The 19,084-nt window shown below is 39.4% G+C and overlaps 1 protein-coding gene across 1 annotated transcript; it reads left to right on the top strand.

Annotated features, from left to right (window-relative positions):
• Window positions 1,489–18,874, top strand: FBXO30 (F-box protein 30). Its single transcript, XM_018053307.1, has 3 exons — window positions 1,489–1,686; window positions 10,449–12,498; window positions 17,505–18,874. The coding sequence occupies exons 2-3, from the start codon at window positions 10,465–10,467 to the stop codon at window positions 17,706–17,708; spliced, it is 2,238 nt and encodes a 745-aa protein (XP_017908796.1). The 5' UTR covers window positions 1,489–1,686; window positions 10,449–10,464; the 3' UTR covers window positions 17,709–18,874.

Genomic DNA, 19,084 nt, shown 5'->3' with positions numbered 1-19,084 from the left:
AGACCACCTTACCTGCCTCCTGAGAAATCTGTATGCAGGTCAAGAGGCAACAAACAGTTGGAACCTGACATGGAACAATGGACTGGTTCCAAATTGGAAAAGGCTGTATATTGTCATCCTTCTTATTTAACCTATATGCAGATTACATCATGTGAAATGCTTGGTTGGATGAAGCACAAGCCGAAATGAAGGTTGCCAGGAGAAATATCAACCATCTCAGATATGCAGATGACACCACCCTTATGGCACAAAACAAAGAGGAACTAAAGAGCCTCGCGATGAAAGTGAAACAGGAGAGTGAAAAAGCTGGCTTAAAACTCAACATTTAAAGAATTAAGATCATAGCATCCGGTCCTATCACTTTATGGCAAATAGATGAGGAAACAACGGAAAAAGTGAGAGACTATTTTCTTGGGCTCCAAAATCACTGCAGATGGTGACTGCAGCCATGAAATTAAAAGATGCTTGCTCCTCGGAAGAAAAGCTGTGACCAACCTAGACAGCATATTAAAAAGCAAAGACATTACTTTGTCGACAAAGGTCTGTAGAGTCAAAGTTATGGCTTTTCCAGTAGTCATATATAGATGTGAGAATCCCACTAAAAAGAACGCAAAGCGCCAAAGAATTGATGCTTTTGAACTGCGGTGTTGGAAAAGACTCTTGAGAGTCCCTTGGACTTCAAGGAGATCCAACCAGTCCATCCTAAAGGAAACCAGTCCTGAATATTCACTGGAAGGACTGATGCTGAAGCTGAAGTAACAATACTTTGGCCACCTGATGCAAAGAACTGACATTTGAAAAGACCTTGATGCTAGGAAAGATTAAAAGCAGGAGAAGGTGCCGACACGGGATGAGATGGTTGGATGGCCTCACCAACTCAATGGACATGAGTTGGAGTAAACTCCGGGAGTTAGTCATGGACAGGGAAGCCTCGCGTTCTGCAGTCCACGGGGTCACAGAGTCGGGACACGACTGGACAACTGAACTGAACTGGGCCCTATCAGCCGGCAGGAAGGCCTGCTCACCTAAGATTCAGTGACAGCTGCCCCATTTTCTAAATATGACCTAAGGGGAAGACTGCTGCACCCAGAATTAAGGGATCTGGGTTGCTTATCCTACAATTAAAGTAGTCACTTTAAATTGGGTCTGTTTCTTGAATTCCAAAACTGCGTGCCTAAGATTTCGTTCAGGAATACAAGCTTCTAAAATCGAACAGGATTTGGTAGACTTGCGGGGCAGAAGTCACGTGTAGCCCAGCTGGAACCACCCCCCCAACTCCCTCCGCAAGCTGAACGCGCGGAACCCCGCGATTTCTGACTCCAGACCACACCCTCTCGCCACGTCCCTTCCGGGGAGGAGGGCGAGGGACGGTGGGAGCTCAGCGTGCGCGTCCCCGGCTGGCTCGGCGCGCGCGTCTCCGCCCGACTTGCCACAGATCCGGAGTCTCGGCCGGGTGGGCGGGGCACAGCGGAGAAGAGCGGAGCGGGGCGGGGCGCGCGGAGAGGACCGGCGCCGGGAGAGGACGCCGAGGAGAGAAAAGCCGGCGGCCCGGTGGGGCAGAGGGGCGAGCAGCAGGCGGGTTGCACGGGGGTGTGGGGCGCTGAGTGGCGCCGGGACAGCGGGGAGCAGCTGAGCACGGCGGCCGCGGCAGCTGGGATTTGGGCCGCGGTTCGGCCGGGCCGGCCGGTGAGTGTCGGGGGCAGACTGCCCGGGAGGCTGGCGCGGCCCGGGCTGTGCCCGGGGGCAGAGGCGGCGGCCGAGCCGGAGGCGCCGTTGCGGCGGGCGGGCCCGGCCGGGCCTGGGGCGGAGCAAACACGGCCTCGCGGGGACCCCGCGAGTCCCAGGCCGGGTCCTGGCGGCGAGAGGGCGGCGGCGGCTTGGCCTCCGCGCCCAGCCTGCTGCCCGGCCGGCCCTGGAGGCTGCCGGCAAATGGCGCCTCAGACCCCGTGGGCCGACCCCTCGGTGCCACCCGGGCTCGCGGGTCTGTGGGTGAGGGTAGGTGGGGGAGAAGCCAGAGTTAAACTTAGGAAGCCCTAAGATCCTCGAAAACCCGGCTTCTCTTCCCTTTTGCAGATTAGAAACTTGCTTTGTTTGGGGACAGACGGGTTAAAGTAATACTGAGAGGCATCGCCGACTGTCTCCACGGGATGAGTGAACTTGGTAACTTTTCCATTCATGGAAGTGAGAGGATCTTAGTATTAGCCTCAGCCCTCGTTAAAGAGAATCCTGATTTTATAGGTCTGAGGGATATGACCATTTCCAAGTTGTTTGTGTCCTGTCTCCTGGAAGTGCCTTGCTGGGAAGGGAGCATAGCGTGCACGTTGAATTCAAAGTAATCTCATTTGAGCGCGTTTTTTTACGCGTGTATTTAGAGAATAGAGCCAGAACAACGTGTTGTTTATCGTGGTTCTAGTACTCCATTCCCCCCTCTCCCTGTGTCTTGTTTTTGTTTCTGAGCCCTGTCGTAAGTCTTGGATAAAAGATGCTTGGGAAGGAATTGACCTTTTATTCCATAATTGCTTTGTTGACTCGGATCCAAGATGAAGTTATTTATGGGCATTCTGGTTTCAGTGTAGATTAACTCAAAACTTTACATACAAAACCCCAAGCTTTCTAAGCTTTTAATTTCTGTTTGCTACAGTTCAGTCCATTTTTGTGTCCGTTAGAGTCCTAGAAATTCTATTAACACATTTTGCGTTTCCTCATATTTTTTAAGCTTTTCCAGAGTTGTTGACGGCCAAGAGGGAAGAGAGTAGCATAAAATATAAGATGAGGGTTTTCCTAAGGGTTCAGGTTTTCAGTTTACAGTTTTCGCTGAATCATGTTCATTATGCTTAGTCACTGTTTCTTACCACAGAAGTTTAATTGGGGATAACATGATGTTTTGCTAACTTTTTAAATTGCTAATTTCTTTTTATTTAGTATTTTAATGCGGTGACATAGCTCTTTGTGTATGTGTGATTCTGGAAATATTAGTGGGTGGAGTTTTGAGAGTGTTATCAGAGAACTGAAGTTTCGGATATAGGCAAACTTTTATGTATTCCAAGTGTACTAGGTATTTAATTTCAATCCAGTACTTTCGTATGGCTAGCGTTGGAGATTTTTTTTTTTTAAATAAAATGTCCTAATATGCTATTAAAGAAAAATAATACATATTTTGAGATACTGTATATAGTTAGAGAGGTCCTTTAAGGTCACCGAAATAGGTCTTGTTTCATGTGTGTTTACTATTTGATAGACTATGTTACTAAAATGTGGCTTTTAACGGCATAAGCCTTATGCTATTCCGGGTGGTTTTGGTAATTCTTGTAACTAAGTTACCGTGACTGCTTGTTTCATTAAAAGAAGTTAGCACATGCTGTGAAATGACATGGTATTTGTAGAATTTATTAATATTCAAGTCTTCAGTCAAAAGGCTATAAAATATTATTTAATTTCAATTTTTTTTTGATGAAATAAGTGAGATTGGCTTTGGACTAGTGGTTTTTACACTATAGGTAGCTCAATAATTAAATACAAGATAAGCATGCCTCAAACACAACCCAGTCTTTGAAAATCTTTTTCCAAAAAGGTTTGTCTTTTTTTTTTTAAGAGTGAATAATGTTAGCATTAGATCCTCATATGATTGTTTTTAATAAACTTTATAAGTATAAATGACCTGATATGGAAATATATATATAGATAAAATTTTGTGCATGTGTGTGTCTGTTGTGTAAAGTGAAGTGCATCTGTCTTCTGAGCAATACATGTTTGTGTTGTACTGGACATGCTAATAATTACATCCAGCCTTTGTAGAGTACTAGGTTGTTTTCACAGAGTAATTGCATCATGGTCACAAAGCTGAGTCCTTGGAAGCCCATTCCCCTGTGCCATGCTGCCCGTTGTAATAAGTTGAGTTCCACCATTCTGGTGGATTATTTTTATCCGAGTATCAACTCAAATAGATTCTGGTATGAAATTAAAGATTAATATTTGTTACTTTAATTTCTGATGTAAGTCTATAGTAATTTCTTTCGTTTATTTAGTGGAGAACAATTTCAAGTAGTTAGAACTTTCACTTTGAGATCAGTTACCTATGACCATATTTAGAAATGCAAGATTTATGTTTTGATTATATCATAACTGGAAGGGTAGAAACTTGAAAACAAAATTCCACATAATTAGGTCATCATTCTATTAAAAAAAGTCAGAACAAAAATTTAGTAAAAGAATGTATACTGTGTAACCAGTTTAGCCATTTTGAACTCATCAGTAGGCCAGGTAGTTTGAGATGGGAGTTTAATGATCTTGGATTTTTCAGTCTTGGCTAGTCATCCCAGCCCCCGTTTTTATGCCAGTAAAATAAAATATCCAATTGAGGTTATATTTTTATTATGGCCTTTAAAACTGAGCACACCTGATTAGTAAATCAGCAGCAGTGTTTGTATTTATTGTTCAGCAGCACCTCTGACTAAGCAATAAGCATGAGACTCTCTCTGGAGGAGTCAGAACTGATTGCTAAATATGAAGTTTCAGTCATAGACCTACTGGTTAACTAATGAGTAAGTCTGTCTATATTTCTATTTCAGCCTTTCATTGAAGCAACATTTTATTGTCTCAGTGGAATTTTTTTAATCTAATATCATTCAGTTCAGTCACTCAGTCATGTCCGACTCTTTGCAATCCCATGGACTGCAGCACGCCATTATTCCCTGCCCATCACTAACTCCCAGAGCTTGCTCAAACTCATGTCCATTGAGTTGGTGATGCCATCCAACCATCTCATCCTCTGTCATTCCCTTCTCCTCCTGCCTTCTGTCTTTCCCAGCATCAGAGTTTTTTCCAGTGAGTCAGTTCTTCACATCAGGTGGCCAAAGTATTGGAACTTCAGCATCAGACCTTCCAGTGAATATTCAGGACTGCTTTCCTTTAGGATGGTCTGGTCTGATCTTCTTGCAGTCCAAGGGACTCTCAAAAGAGTCTTCTCCAACACCACAGTTCAAAAGCATCAATTCTTTGGTACTCAGCTTTCTTTATGGTCCAACTCTCGCATCCATACATGACTACTGGAAAAACCATAGTTTTAACTATACGGACCTTTGTCAGTAAAGGTCTAATATCATATTGATTGTAATATTAAGGAAGTAGACTGATGCCACTTCCTTTCCTCACCCTCTACGTACTCAGTCACCTGCTCACATGTGGACACCTCAATCTCTGCTATTCTCTTTGAATTGCATCCATGTATAGTCAGTAACCTGTAACCAGACTGCAGGATTCATTAAAAAGTTAAAGAAAATATACAGTTAAACATTTCCTTCTGTGCCTTCTATTATTATTATTATTTTAAACAATGGAAGATTGAAATTAATTTTCTTTGATTTGTTTTTCCCTTTGAGTTGCTTTTTTTGATGGACAATTTAGCTTATTCCACATATAATGCCTGGAACATATGCCCTAGATACTCAGTAAATATTTGAATACTTTTGACTTTTTACAGAAGGTACAATGAGGTAATTTTTAATTTTGAGTCAATCTGGTTGACTAATAGTAGATTTATAAAGTATGTTTTTATGATGTATGTAGCTTTCCATGGATCAAGAATTGTTTTGGAATCCATTGGTTATTTCTTATACTATAATAATTTTGCTCATATTAATAAACAAGTCTCTAAACAAGGCACAATCTTGAATACAAGGAACACTGGAGATCCCCTGGAGAAGGAAATGGAAACCCACTCCAGAATTCTTGCCTGGGAAATCCCATGGACAGAGGAGCGTGGTAGACTACAGTCCATGGGGTCACAAAAGAGTCAGGCATGACTTAGTGACTAAACAGCAAGAGCAGCATGACTAGTATTACCAAGGAAAAATGCAGAGTGTAATGAACACATGAGTATATGGAATCTGTGTCATACCTTGCCTTTGGGTATGTGGAAAAGTACCATTTAAGCTGATAACGATTTGAGACAACAGGAAAGGGGGGAGAGAGGGAGTGTGTGTGTGTGTATATGTGTGTGTCTGTATCTGTGTCTGTCTGTCTTTGAGTCAGAGGCACACCTTAAGATCAGCCTGAGGCAGCAAGTTGTGTTGAATATTTGGATGACTTGATTTAGCATATTTTAAAATCATGCTAATTTGCAATTCTTTCTTTTATCTATTGCCTTATGTATTGTCATGAATTTGGAAAAATAATTCTTTTTTGAAGGCAATATCTTTATGTCTAGAAATAGCCTTAAATAAAAAGATCTCATTTCATTGTATGGGCAAATGCCATGTCTTAAAATTGTTTTTATGGATTACTTGTCAGCCACTTGGATTATGAGTTGGCCTAGAATTTCTGTTGGAGAACATTGAAACTATTGTAAAGCATTTAATCATTTATAATATTTTGCAGTCTAATGAAACTTTTTTCAGTCATTCAACTTCAAGTGTAAATAGATATGTTATTTGGAAGATTACGATTCTGTTTTAGAGTTTTTAAAAAACTTAATATTGAGGAGTTTTAAATTAAGCTCATCTTGAGCTTGAAGCTCAGTTGTAGCAATATATTTTCTGCCGGACCTGCTGTGTCACTGTTCAACCGATAAATCAGGGATCGGCATTTTAAACTTGTTTCATAGAATTCCTGAGCAATTGTGAAATACTTTTAGGAGGCATATTTAATTTGATAATAGCGATTTTGAAAGAGGATGGATCTGAAAGTTTTAAATTCTGAAAGAATACCCAAGAATACTCTTTGGGTATTGTCTAGTACATTCTTAAAAATCTTATTTCTTAAGATATTTAATTGTAAAATGGACTCAAACTTGATTGCTTCTTTGTATAACTGTTTTGAGTAAACAGCTCAGTTTACAAACAGTAAATCTGTACATTTATATTGAGCATTACATATGTAAGTTTTTTAAAAAATAATTTAGTAAAACGCTAATGTTCAAAGCAAAGTAATGTGCTATTATAATTAGAAAGGACCAAAAAGACTTTCTTGACCTTAATATATTTAATTGTAAAATGGACTCAAACTTGATTGCCTCTTTGTATAACTGTTTTGAGTAAACAGCTCAGTTTACAAACAGTAAATTTGTACATTTATATTGAGCAGTACATATGTAAGTTTTTAAAAAAATAATTTAGTAAAACACCAATGTTCAAAGCAAAGTAATGTGCTATTATAATTAGAAAGGACCAAAAAGACTTTCTTGACCACAAGAGTGATTAAGTGCTGGGATAAACTACAAGCAAAGCAAAGTTGTGTAACCTCCATTCCTCAAATAACATGTTAAAATTGCATCACTGGTTACTGAAGTGCTGTGTTATTTTCTTAAACTTTTGTAAGTAAGCATATCTGTTTTTGTCCATATATATTGATCAGATACAGATTGCAGTCCTAGCTCTGCCACTTACTAGGTAGATGACCTTGGCTAAGTCACTTAGCCTTTCTGTACCTCAGTTTTCTCTGGGCTGTTACAAGGATTAAGTGACATTAACATGGTATATATTAATACCAAGAAGGATAGAGTACCTAGTTAATGTTCCTTTTTCCTTTAAGCTTACTTCAATAAATAATAAATGTTATGGACTTACTGCTGTGGATACTTTTATTTATTATTTTTTTAAACATTTGTCCGATGGAGGAATAGTGTGGGGGAGTCTATTTATTTTGAACCTTGAGAGCCTTCTACTTTTGCCTTTTAAAGTTGTTGCTATTATGCTTTAACTCAGTTGTTTGTAACAGTTGCTATTTTAAACACATCTGAATTAAGGGATGTTTTGAGATGTGTTCTGTCTGGTGTGGTCATGTGATGTGCATGTAACATAAAGTGTTCCTACTAGTTCTGAGAGCACTGGTCACTTCTGTTGGAACTGCTTGTATTTTTAGGTTTCTCTCTTAGTAACAGTCAAGTTTATAACCTTCAGCATGTGAGATGAACTCAGTCTAGTTGTTGCAAAATAAGAAAGCTGCAGCTGTTTCCACAATCTAATCACTCAGTAAAATTTGTCTTCTTATTAAAGTTTCTCTGCATAAGTTACGAATGTCATCATTAGCCTGTCATCTGTTCTATTTTGACCCCTTTAGCAGTATATCTTTAATTTATAGGTCATTTCCTTGGCTTTAAATTTTATAGGGATAAACATTCATAAGTATTCATAATTTGTAATTTTAAAAAACATTTTAAAGTGCAGTTTTGTTGATAAATGTGTGCCTCGTTTTCTTCTGTCCCTGGCAGCAGTGCATACCGTAATATCAACTCAGAACTTTGCTGCTTAATCACCAAAACTCTGTCAATAGTAGACTTTCACTATTTGAGTTTGAGGAAAATTAAGTCTGTCTTAGAGACAAATAGCAATCTGGGAAATAATTATTTTACATTAGCCACCTAGATGTAAGATTGAATTTATGGAAAACATTCAGCTAGCAATCTCTTATGCACGAAGTGAAGAAAATAGGCTAAAAATTGGCTTCTTATCCAGAAAATTATTAATTTAATTTGGGGAATTTTGAGGTGAGTTACCTGTGCCATATGCAAGTGGAAGTATATAGTAAGTAAGTAGCTGTAGAGATCTGAAGTTTGGACGAGGGATCTGGGCAGGAGGTACAGATAAGTTTTCAGCATATAAGTGGCAATTGAAGCTTTTGAGAAATTGAGAGCACCCTGGGAGAATGTATAGATTGAACCAGAAATAACATGGATCCTTGAAGAAGAGAAATATTTTAGAAGAAAAGATTAAGGAATAACCAGAGACAGGGGAAGAAGCAGGGAAATGTGAGATCATAGAAACTAAAGAAAGATAGTAGTTCGGAAAGGAGGAGGAATTAGTCAACAAAATGATGTAATGGCTAAAAAGATGAGTGTGGAAAAAAATGCCCTTTGAATTTAGCACTGAGAATCTTCATGCAGTGGTTTTAGTGAGTGGTTGTAAAAATAAAGCCACATTAGAGGGCTGAAGAGTACATGGGATGTTAACAGGGTTTGTTTATTTGTTGTTTTTCTTTTGAAAGCTTGAGTGAATAGGAACAAAGTAGTAGCAAAAGGAAGATACTGCTTTATTACTTAGGGTTTAAAGATGAAATAGCCTTCTAAGTTTTTGCTACTAATAGGAACAAGCCATTAAAGAAGTTGAAGATTTATAGAAAAGAAGACATTGAACAGGCTTAGTAATTATGATTTAAATCGGTGCATTGTGGCAGTGCCTTCTCTTCTTTGTGTATAAAACTTGTCTTGATAAAAGCAGGAAAGACCGTTAGTTATCTGTAATCCTTTCATGTTATTTTATGGATGCTATTTCTTTGCTTAAAATCCTCAGTGATTTCTGACTACTTGAGGTCTGAACTCCTTAGAATAGCGTACAGTGCACTTTCCATGATCTGCCTTATTCCCGTCCGGCCGCATCTCTCACAGGAACTTTGCATGTCACCTGTGAGCCAACAACACTGGGAAACCTGAGGGTCCCTCGGCGGGTTTGCCAGTTTTTGCGTTCTGTATTTGCATATGCTGTTGCTTCAGCACTGAATACCCTTCTTCCTTTCTAACCCTACCCTCCTATGATTAAGACTCCTCCTCTTTCAAGACTGCTGTGAATTCTTCTCTACTCTGTTCCCATCTTGATTATTTTCTCTGTCATATTAGTCATATTAAAAAGTGGCATGGTTTTACTTTCATCTCTAACCCTGTGCTGTAGCTCCTTGGGAAGCGGCACTGTGTCTCCTAATTATTGCCATACCAAACACAGAGTCTGGTACATGGCAGTTACACAGTAAATAAGTGTTGAATAAATGAATGGAAACCATGGCCCTCAGAAGTAAGTGGTTTGCCCACTGTCACAGAACTGGAGCTAGAACTTACATTTTTTGGTTAAGTGCCCTCTATGTTTTATTAATAATAAGGCTTACTCTCTTGATTTGTTTTAGAATTTCTTAAGGCATATGTAGAAGGAGAGGTCAGTAGCTGAAATCTGAAGTGAATTGATGTATTTAGAAAGAATATAAAGAAAACTTCTAATCAGATTCTAGTTAAATATTTTCATGAAATTCAAATTATTCTGTTTCAGGAATATGATGAGGTCTGTGTAATGTGGGGGCACATCATAATCAGTTTAAGTAAAGTGTAAAAAGATACAAGTATTCTCTGAAATCTCGAAGTTAAATATGCATTAATTTGTTTTTGACATTTATACACTACATAATATACTAGAATTTAAGTATTATATTTTGAAACATTTGGCCTTTTGAGCAGATTGTTGCATGTTATGTAAAAATGAATTTTTGACTTCTTGAATTGATGTTCTTAAGTTGGTTCAAGATGGATCAATTATATGTAAAATAAACTCATTAAATGTGTTTATTTTATATATTTCATTCTCATGTAAGCCAATATACCTTCATGATTTGATTTTTATTCTTAAAACATTGTTTTAAAAATCAGCCACTTTTTGCCTAACATCTTATTTCTTTTCCATCTCAATAACCAGAGCTGAACTGGCCATCATGGAGGAAGAGCTGCAGCATTCGCACTGCGTTAATTGTGTCAGTAGACGATGTATGACAAGACCAGAGCCTGGGATTTCCTGTGACTTGATTGGTTGTCCATTGGTTTGTGGAGCAGTTTTCCATGGATGTAAGGCTGATGAGCATCGACTTCTATGTCCATTTGAACGAGTGCCTTGCTTAAATAGTGACTTTGGATGTCCATTTACAATGGCTCGAAATAAAGTTGCTGAACATCTAGAAATGTGTCCTGCAAGTGTGGTGTGCTGTACGATGGAATGGAACCGATGGCCAGTTAGTTATGCAGACCGGAAATCATATGAAAATCTAAGCAGAGATGTTGATGAAGTGGCACAATTAGATATGGCCTTGGCCCTTCAAGACCAACGGATGCTCTTAGAATCTCTTAAAGTAGCCACCATGATGTCAAAAGCAACTGATAAAGTGTCAGAACCTAGAGAACAGATCTCAGTTAAACCAAGTGTCTCAGAAATACCACATACTAATGGTTTGGTGTCTGTTGATGAAGAATCTTATGGTGCACTGTATCAAGCTACTGTTGAAACAACCCGAAGTTTGGCTGCTGCTTTAGATATTCTGAATACTGCTACAAGAGACATTGGCATGTTAAGTACGAGTCTTTGTGCTTCCCCAAATGAAATGAATGAAGAGCAAAATGCCAGAGAAAGCTTACAGAATAGAAACCCGAAAGACCAGGACCATCTTTATGAGGATGAGATGGGAGCAGTAGGTGGGATTGACCATAAGGACACAAGTCAGAGTGCCCAGTTGGAACAAAATGGCTCAAGTGATTTATTGTGTGACTTGGATGCCAGTTCTTATGGCACTCCTGCTCTTTGTAATGGCTTTCCTTTGGAAGATATATGTGCACAGGTCATTGAGCAGAACCAGGATTTACGTACTGACTCAAAACAAAGTAACTTAACAAATGGAGAATGTGTAGCATCAGATGGCTCTTCAGAACCTTCTAGTTCACTTTTAGTAGCAGCACAAATTAGGGAAGTAATACCACCTGATGCTTTGCCTAATGGCACAGTTCAGCATATCCTCATGCCAGATGATGATGAAGACTTGTGTTGGAAAAAGGTAGACTTAGGGGACCTACGGAATGTGGATGTCTTATCTTTCAGTCACCCTCCTTCATTCAAATTTCTTTCGAATTCATGTTGGTCTAAACCAAAGGAAGATAAAGCAGTAGATACATCAGATTTGGAAGTTGCGGAAGATCCAATGGGTCTCCAGGGAATAGATCTAATCACAGCAGCATTACTGTTTTGTCTAGGAGATTCTCCAGGTGGAAGAGGTATATCTGATAGTCGAATGGCTGATGTTTATCACGTTGACTTTGGGACTCAGACTTTTTCACTTCCATCTGCCATTTTAGCTACAAATACAATGGTTGGGGAAATAGCTTCAGCTTCAGCTTGTGATCATGCCAACCCACAGCTTTCAAATCCAAGCCCTTTTCAGACACTGGGGCTGGACTTAGTATTGGAATGTGTTGCTAGGTACCAGCCCAAGCAGCGTCCAATGTTTACATTTGTTTGTGGACAATTATTTAGAAGAAAAGAATTTTCATCGCATTTTAAGAATGTGCATGGTGACATTCATGCTGGACTCAATGGCTGGATGGAACAGAGGTGTCCTCTAGCATATTATGGTTGTACCTATTCACAGCGTAGATTTTGTCCGTCAACACAAGGAGCAAAGATTATACATGATCACCATTTGCGGTCATTTGGAGTTCAGCCGTCTGTATCCACAGTGTTAGTAGAGCCTGCTAGAAACTGTGTGCTGGGTTTACATAGTGACCATCTAAGTAGTCTTCCTTTTGAAGTCCTGCAACATATTGCAGGGTTTCTCGATGGCTTCAGCTTATGCCAGCTCTCATGTGTATCCAAGTTAATGAGGGATGTATGTGGCAGTCTTCTCCAGTCTCGCGGAATGGTCATACTTCAGTGGGGGAAAAAGAAGTATCCAGAAGGAAATTCGTCATGGCAGATCAAAGAAAAGGTTGGTGTCATTTAATTGTATCAATTCCTTATTTGACATATAATAGGCACTTAATAATGTTGTTGCTGTGAAATTGATCATCTTTGTTGTGAAATTGCGTGCGTGCATGCTAAGTTGCTTTAGTCATGTCCATCTCTTTGCAACCCTATGGACTATAGCCTGCCAGGCTCCTCTGTCCATGGGATTCTCCAAGCAAGAATACTGGAGTGGGTTGCTATGCCCTCCTCCAGGGGATCTTCCGACCCAGGGATCAAACCCATGTCTTAATGTTTCCTGCATTGACAGGCAGATTCTTTACCACTAATGCCACCTGGGAAGCCCATTGTGAAATTGACCATCCTTAAAAATAATTCAGTATGATGACAAACTTTTTTATAAAGATAATAACAATGTGAATACATTGTTAGTCATAATCACATATTTACTGCAGACATCCTAGAACTAGATTCTAATGTCGTATGACAGAGGCCACTTGTAGTTCTTCAGTTGAGGGGTTGTGTACCTACTCACTTCTGAAACAACTCCCTTTGCTTGAGTCCATATTAACCACCTTCTTTCTAATTTGGGCTCCATCTGAAACATTTGTGCCGGGGTACAGCCCCCTGGATCCAGGGTGATTCGAAGGTGGGGATGCCGAGTCGGCATCCTTGGAAATAACTTATTTAATTACAGATAGAGACGGATTAGAAAATTAGCAGAGAAAAAGAGGCTGAATAACTTGGTTCACATGGAATACCAATCACCACCTACGTAGGCCGCAAGCGTCTTCCCATTCTCCAGAAGGAGAGGAGGCGCTGAGGCCCCCCACCTCCCGGTCCGATCTTAGAAGCCCAGGCAAAATTAGCAGACTTGGTGGGTACCCATGCACCAGATGGGAATTCGGCCAGAAAAACGGAGAGCAAGAAAGAAGCAACATGAGGGAATCAGTCTTTCCGGAAACTGATCCGATTTCTTTATTTTGGGGTTTGCTTAAATACCTTTTGTTACACATAGGGATGAATACAGAGTCACACGGGGGTCAGCAGTCCTGACCTTTATCAAAATCAAAGGTCTTAGGGGTTTTACATCATCTTCTGGCTGTGAGACCTGCTGACATTTTACTACCCTTTCTTTCTGATAACCAAAAAACTTATTTTTTCCAAGGGTGTTTTTTCTTAAACCAGGCACCACCCTCCAAATAAAGTTGCATTCCTATAGGGTGAGGGTGTAGTGAGTTACAATCAAGAAAGGAATTTATTTAACCCAAGGTTAACATGATTAATCTTAAAGGTTAATATTTATTTCTCCTATATGCTAGTTATATTCATTATAAGGGCAGGGAATATGGAGATTTAGCAGCAAACATCAGCCCAACAAATGAAAATCCTTTCACCAATGCTCCCCTTAAGATCTATTTAGTCTTAAGATAGTGATGAAGTTACATTTTTACATACCAAGGACACAGTGATTTATAACAAAGTACAGTGATCTATTACAAAAGAGAAAATTCATTAACTCAAAAAGTCTAGTATTGCTAACCTTAAAAACTACTATATTTCCTTTTCTATATTCCAAATACATTGATCAATATATTCCCAGGTGCCTAAGGATATGGAGGCCTGACGGCAATCATTGACTCAACAATGATAAAAGCCCTATGCTAATTAAGACTCTCAAAATACTCCAAACTCTCTGTGCTGTTTATGGTTGATAGGTTGTCACACAAGCTAGTCTGTCAGCAGAGAGGTTTGACCTGAGACACCCTTGTCACACCCAGGGCAGGGAATTAGCAGTAACTATTGGCACAATAAATGAAAAACCCTTCACCAATATAATTCCTAATCAACCCACTATACTATACTAATAATTTTCTAACTTCTCAAAAGAGTCTGTATTTAGAAAGTTTTAAAGCATCTTGTGCCTCTCATGGTTGGGAGGCTGTACAATCACATGTGGCCGGACGAACCCACTCAGGCAGGGTAGAGAACCTTCAGAGGAGTCCGTAAGTTGAAACACTCTTGTCATGCCCAGGAATTTTTATTGACTTCGAACTGCACGTTTACTCCTTCTCCAAGAGAACCGGTGGGGAGCAGCCCCCCATAAAGTCAGAGGTGTAGGTGAGAGCATGAAACAGTAAAGTAGATAGACTCTGGTTTTGGGGGTAGATGCTCAGGAACAGGGAATTTCCTGAGGCTTGATCACGCCTTTGCGTAAGCCAAGCCTCCTTCCTCATGACCTTTGCCATGGGCAGAGTTCCTCACGCTGGCCCCCGGCACATTAGCACTGTAGGACGATGGAGGAATCAAGGAGAAGGTTTCTTTTTAATTGCTTGCAGTTGGCAGCTTCTGTACGTTCTTAGCCCTTTCTTTCTTAGAAGTTGGTTGTTACAAGTAAAACTTAAATAAGGAGACATGAAAAAAACATGTACTACTAGTAGGTGACCAGTGGAGTATTTGGGGTATTGTTGTTCAGTCCCTAAGTTGCATCTGACACGTTGCAGCCCCATGGACTGCAGCAGGCCAGGCTTCCCTGTCCTTCACTATTTCCCAGAGTTTGCCCAAATTCATGTCCATTGAGTCTGTGATGCCATCCAACCATCTCATCCTCTGCTGCCCCCTTCTCCTTTTGCCTTCAGTCTTTCCCAGCATCAGCATCTTTTCCAGTGAGTTGTCTCTTCGCATCAAGTGGCCAAAGTATTGGGGCTTTGGTATCAGTCCTTCCAATGTAGTATTCAGGGTTGATTCCCTTTAGGGTTGACTAGTTAGGTCGTCTTGCAGTCAAAGGGACTCTCAAGAGTCTTCTGTATCACCACAGTTTGACGGTGTCAATTTGGGATATAGAAAACAAAATGGATGGATGTGGAGATGGCTTGAAGTGAAATAAGGGCAGTAGGATTTGTTATTGGTGCAGACTGTGGGTTTAGCACGGAACAAGGGTGTGTTGCAGATTGGAAGCTTGACCAGGAGATTTAGGCAGGTCTGGGAACAAAGCCTAGCTCCACCATTTTCCTTGTGTGATATCTTATTTTTGCCAGCTTCTGTTTGAGGCACTGTCCAGTAGAAACTAGAAGGCATTACAGCTGTCTTTGAAAGTGTTTTTTCATTTTAGAACATTTATAATATGAAACTGATTTCATAAAGTATAAAAAAATTTGATAACCTTCATATTGGTTGAACAGGGGTCATATTTCTGGGTACTTTGTTTTTACCACCCTTAGGTTTTCTCTTATTTTGACTCATTGCTCCAGTTTTTTTTTTTTTTTTCATTGCTCCAGTTTTTGAGAATTTTGCATCTGCTTCTGTGCTCTCCTGAAGCTTTGACCAGTAAATGCACACATTAATTATTTTATGTAGAAAATTTCATACTTGCTATGTATATGTGAGTATGTGTGTGTCTTCATTTACTACATGATTTTGTGTATTTCTGCCATTGGACTGGGACACTCAAAGCATGGTCCCTTTCTGTCCTTGTCCACTAGTATTGATCTATGAGGTGAAATATTTTCTGGGGATTCTGTCACTACAGAAAATGTCATCTACTCGTGGAGTTTAAATTGCCATCATTCATACAAATTACTTAACATGTGTATATCCCTGGCCATTTTCTCCTCTGAATTCCAGGTCACTATATATAGGCACCTACTAGACGTCTCCATTTGATTATCTTCAGTAAACTCAGCATATCCAGCCTACTCCATTTCTCTACCCCTCTTAATCTCAGAAAGTTGCATTATCATCTCTTAAGTTGCCTAAACTAGGAATTTGGGAGTTAAGGTTAGCCCCTTTTCCCCCCCTTGTTTCCTTCTCCTGGTATTCCCACAGTCCGGTTGCTCCCCTTCTTCATGCCTCTCAAGCTTTTCTACTGCTATTTCCCTGGCTGGTCCCACCTGTGGTTCTCTTCTGGGTTACTGTAGCAGCCACTTCCTTTCTGGGCTTCTCTTTCCAACTGAGTCCCTCTCCAACATATTGCCTGTAGAAGATGTAGAGTGGTAAATAATTTCTTGAATACAGTTCTTATGCTGTAGTGCTTAAAAACTTTTAAAATGTCTATCCATTGCCCTGGGTTAGGGGCAGTCCTTAATGAAACATTTAAGAGTTTTCATAAGTTTGTCCTTACTTGCCTCTTCAGTTTCCTTTATATTCCAGCCATGGAATTTACTAGTAGTTGTTGAATGTTTTCTTCTTGCCTTAAGGTGTTTGAGTACACTGTCCCTGAAACCTCCATTTGAATGCTTGAAATGTATAGACAGTGTCCACTTTTATTAATTTATTTAATCTGCTGTCCCTATTTATGGATAAAAAAACTGGCTAAGTAACATGTCCTTGGATTCAGACCTGGGAAGCTGTTTCTGGAGCTTGCGATCCTCATCTCCTTGGTATATCCTGCTTATTCCTCAGATCTTATCTCGTCAAGAAAGCCTTCTCCGAAAGTTCTTAGGTGCATTTTTTCCCAGAAATGCATTGTTTATTGATATGGAATTAAGAACTGTTCATTTTACAAAAAATTCTACAGAAATTTCCAGAAACATTTAACTTATATGCAGAAGAACTTATATTCGTCAGTATTACTAAATGCCATTACTATTAATAAATAGTGAAAAGAAAAGGTTCCTCTGCACAGTATCGTAGAGTGTTTTTTAGTATACTTCATATGGTGTCATGGAAATTTTTTTGGAGGAAAAACACTTGTATTATCAATATCTCCTATATACATAGTCCTTTGGGTAGGATGAAAATCTAGTACAGTGTATATTATTTTAGCAAGTGACTCTAAATATTCTATAGAAATTAAAAATTGCTTAATAAGCCAGGTTGGATGTGATTTTTTTAATGCTAAGTTTTTTCTTTTTTGCTATTAGATTTCTTAAAGTCATAATGTCATAGAAGTTATCTTATAAATATTTAATAAAAAGATTTGTATCAAAATGAATTTTGTAGCAAGCCACTTTTTTCTCATAACAGTTAGAAATGAATGTTTTAATTCTTATAAATTGACTGGTTTAAATCTGAAGTAGAGTTTTCTTCTAGGTATGGCGATTCAGTACCGCATTTTGTTCTGTCGATGAATGGAAGTTTGCTGACATCCTGAGCATGGCTGACCACCTGAAGAAGTGCAGTTACAACATTGTAGAGAAGCGGGAGGAAGCGATCCCACTGCCGTGTATGTGCGTGACGCGAGAACTCACTAAAGAGGGACGTTCACTTCGCTCAGTTTTAAAACCTGTACTTTAAAAAGTCAAATTCCACTTGCACATATGTGCAAGCTCCTAGTATAATTTCTTTGTAATATGTGACACTTTATTAATGTATTAAAGATTACAACTAGCTAAATTTATTGTCACTATGTATATAATGTTTTGAAGTGACATATATTTTTATAAAGTACTGATTAGTTGGGAAAAAGTTGCCTTAATATTTGAAATGTGTGAATTTTTTGGAACTTGCTGGACAGGGTGATTTAATTTTTAGCTACATAATTTTCAGAATTAGTATTTTTAATGGTGTGCATATTTTGGTTCTTACATTTTTTGCTTCTTAAACTAACAAGATCCTGACCAAACAATTTATTCCTCATTTTCTGTGGGTTACAACCCATGCATTCAAAAAGCAAAACTTTGATTCTGATTTTTACATCATAGGCTCTTCAGATAAAGCATTCAGTTGCTTAAGCACTGCATAAAAACATTATAAAATTTTTATTTTCTAGTGTTCCCCTTACATAACTGTTGATATGGAGATGATCTGTAATGTATACATAATATTTAAATCGTGAATGATGTGGATAATGCCATTTGTCGTGTTTTAAAAAAGTCCACAAAAATGTTGTCTCCTGTTGTGTTTACACCTCTCATACAGAGAGTTACCATTTGCAGCTTTTTTTGGTTAGATGCCACATCCAAAGACTCATGGCAATATGTTACGTGATAGGTTAAAGCAAAACAAAACAAAAAGCCTGTGAATTTAATTTGAAATTGTATATATTTGCTAGGAATTTGATATTTGGAGAGAAGAAGATACAGTCGACCCTTCATATCTGCATATGCATGGATTCAATCGAAGGATGAAAAATATTTGGAAAAAAAAATTTCATGAAATTCCAAAAAACACAACTTGAATTTGCCACTCATCTTCAACTATTTACATAGCACTTACATTATATTTGGGCTTTCCTGGTGGCTCAGACAGTAAAGAATCTGCCTGCAATGCAGGAGACATGGTTTGATCCATGGATCGGGAAGATCCCCTGGAGAAGGAAATGGCCACCCACTCCAGTGTTCTTGCCTGGAGAATTCCATGGACAGAGGAGCCTGGCGGGCTACAGTCCATGGGGTCGCAAAGAGTCAGACATGACTGGGTGACTAACATTACACTACTACTACATTATATTTACAATTATTTACATGGTGTTTTCATTGCATTCAGTTCAGTTGCTCAGTCTTGTCTGCTTCTGTGCGACCCTATAGACTGCAGTGCATGCCAGGCTTCCCTGTCCATCACCAACTCCTGGAGCTTGCTAAAACTCAATGTCCATCGAGTCAGTGGTGCCATCTAACCATCTCATGCTCTGTCATCCCCTTCTCCTGCCTTCAATCTTTGCATTAGATACT

Source organism: Capra hircus, chromosome 9 (assembly GCF_001704415.2).
Source record: "Capra hircus breed San Clemente chromosome 9, ASM170441v1, whole genome shotgun sequence".
Classification (NCBI taxonomy): Eukaryota; Metazoa; Chordata; class Mammalia; order Artiodactyla; family Bovidae; genus Capra; species Capra hircus.
The sequence above is the reverse complement of the archived record's forward strand: the minus strand, read 5'-3'. Positions and strand labels throughout refer to the sequence as shown.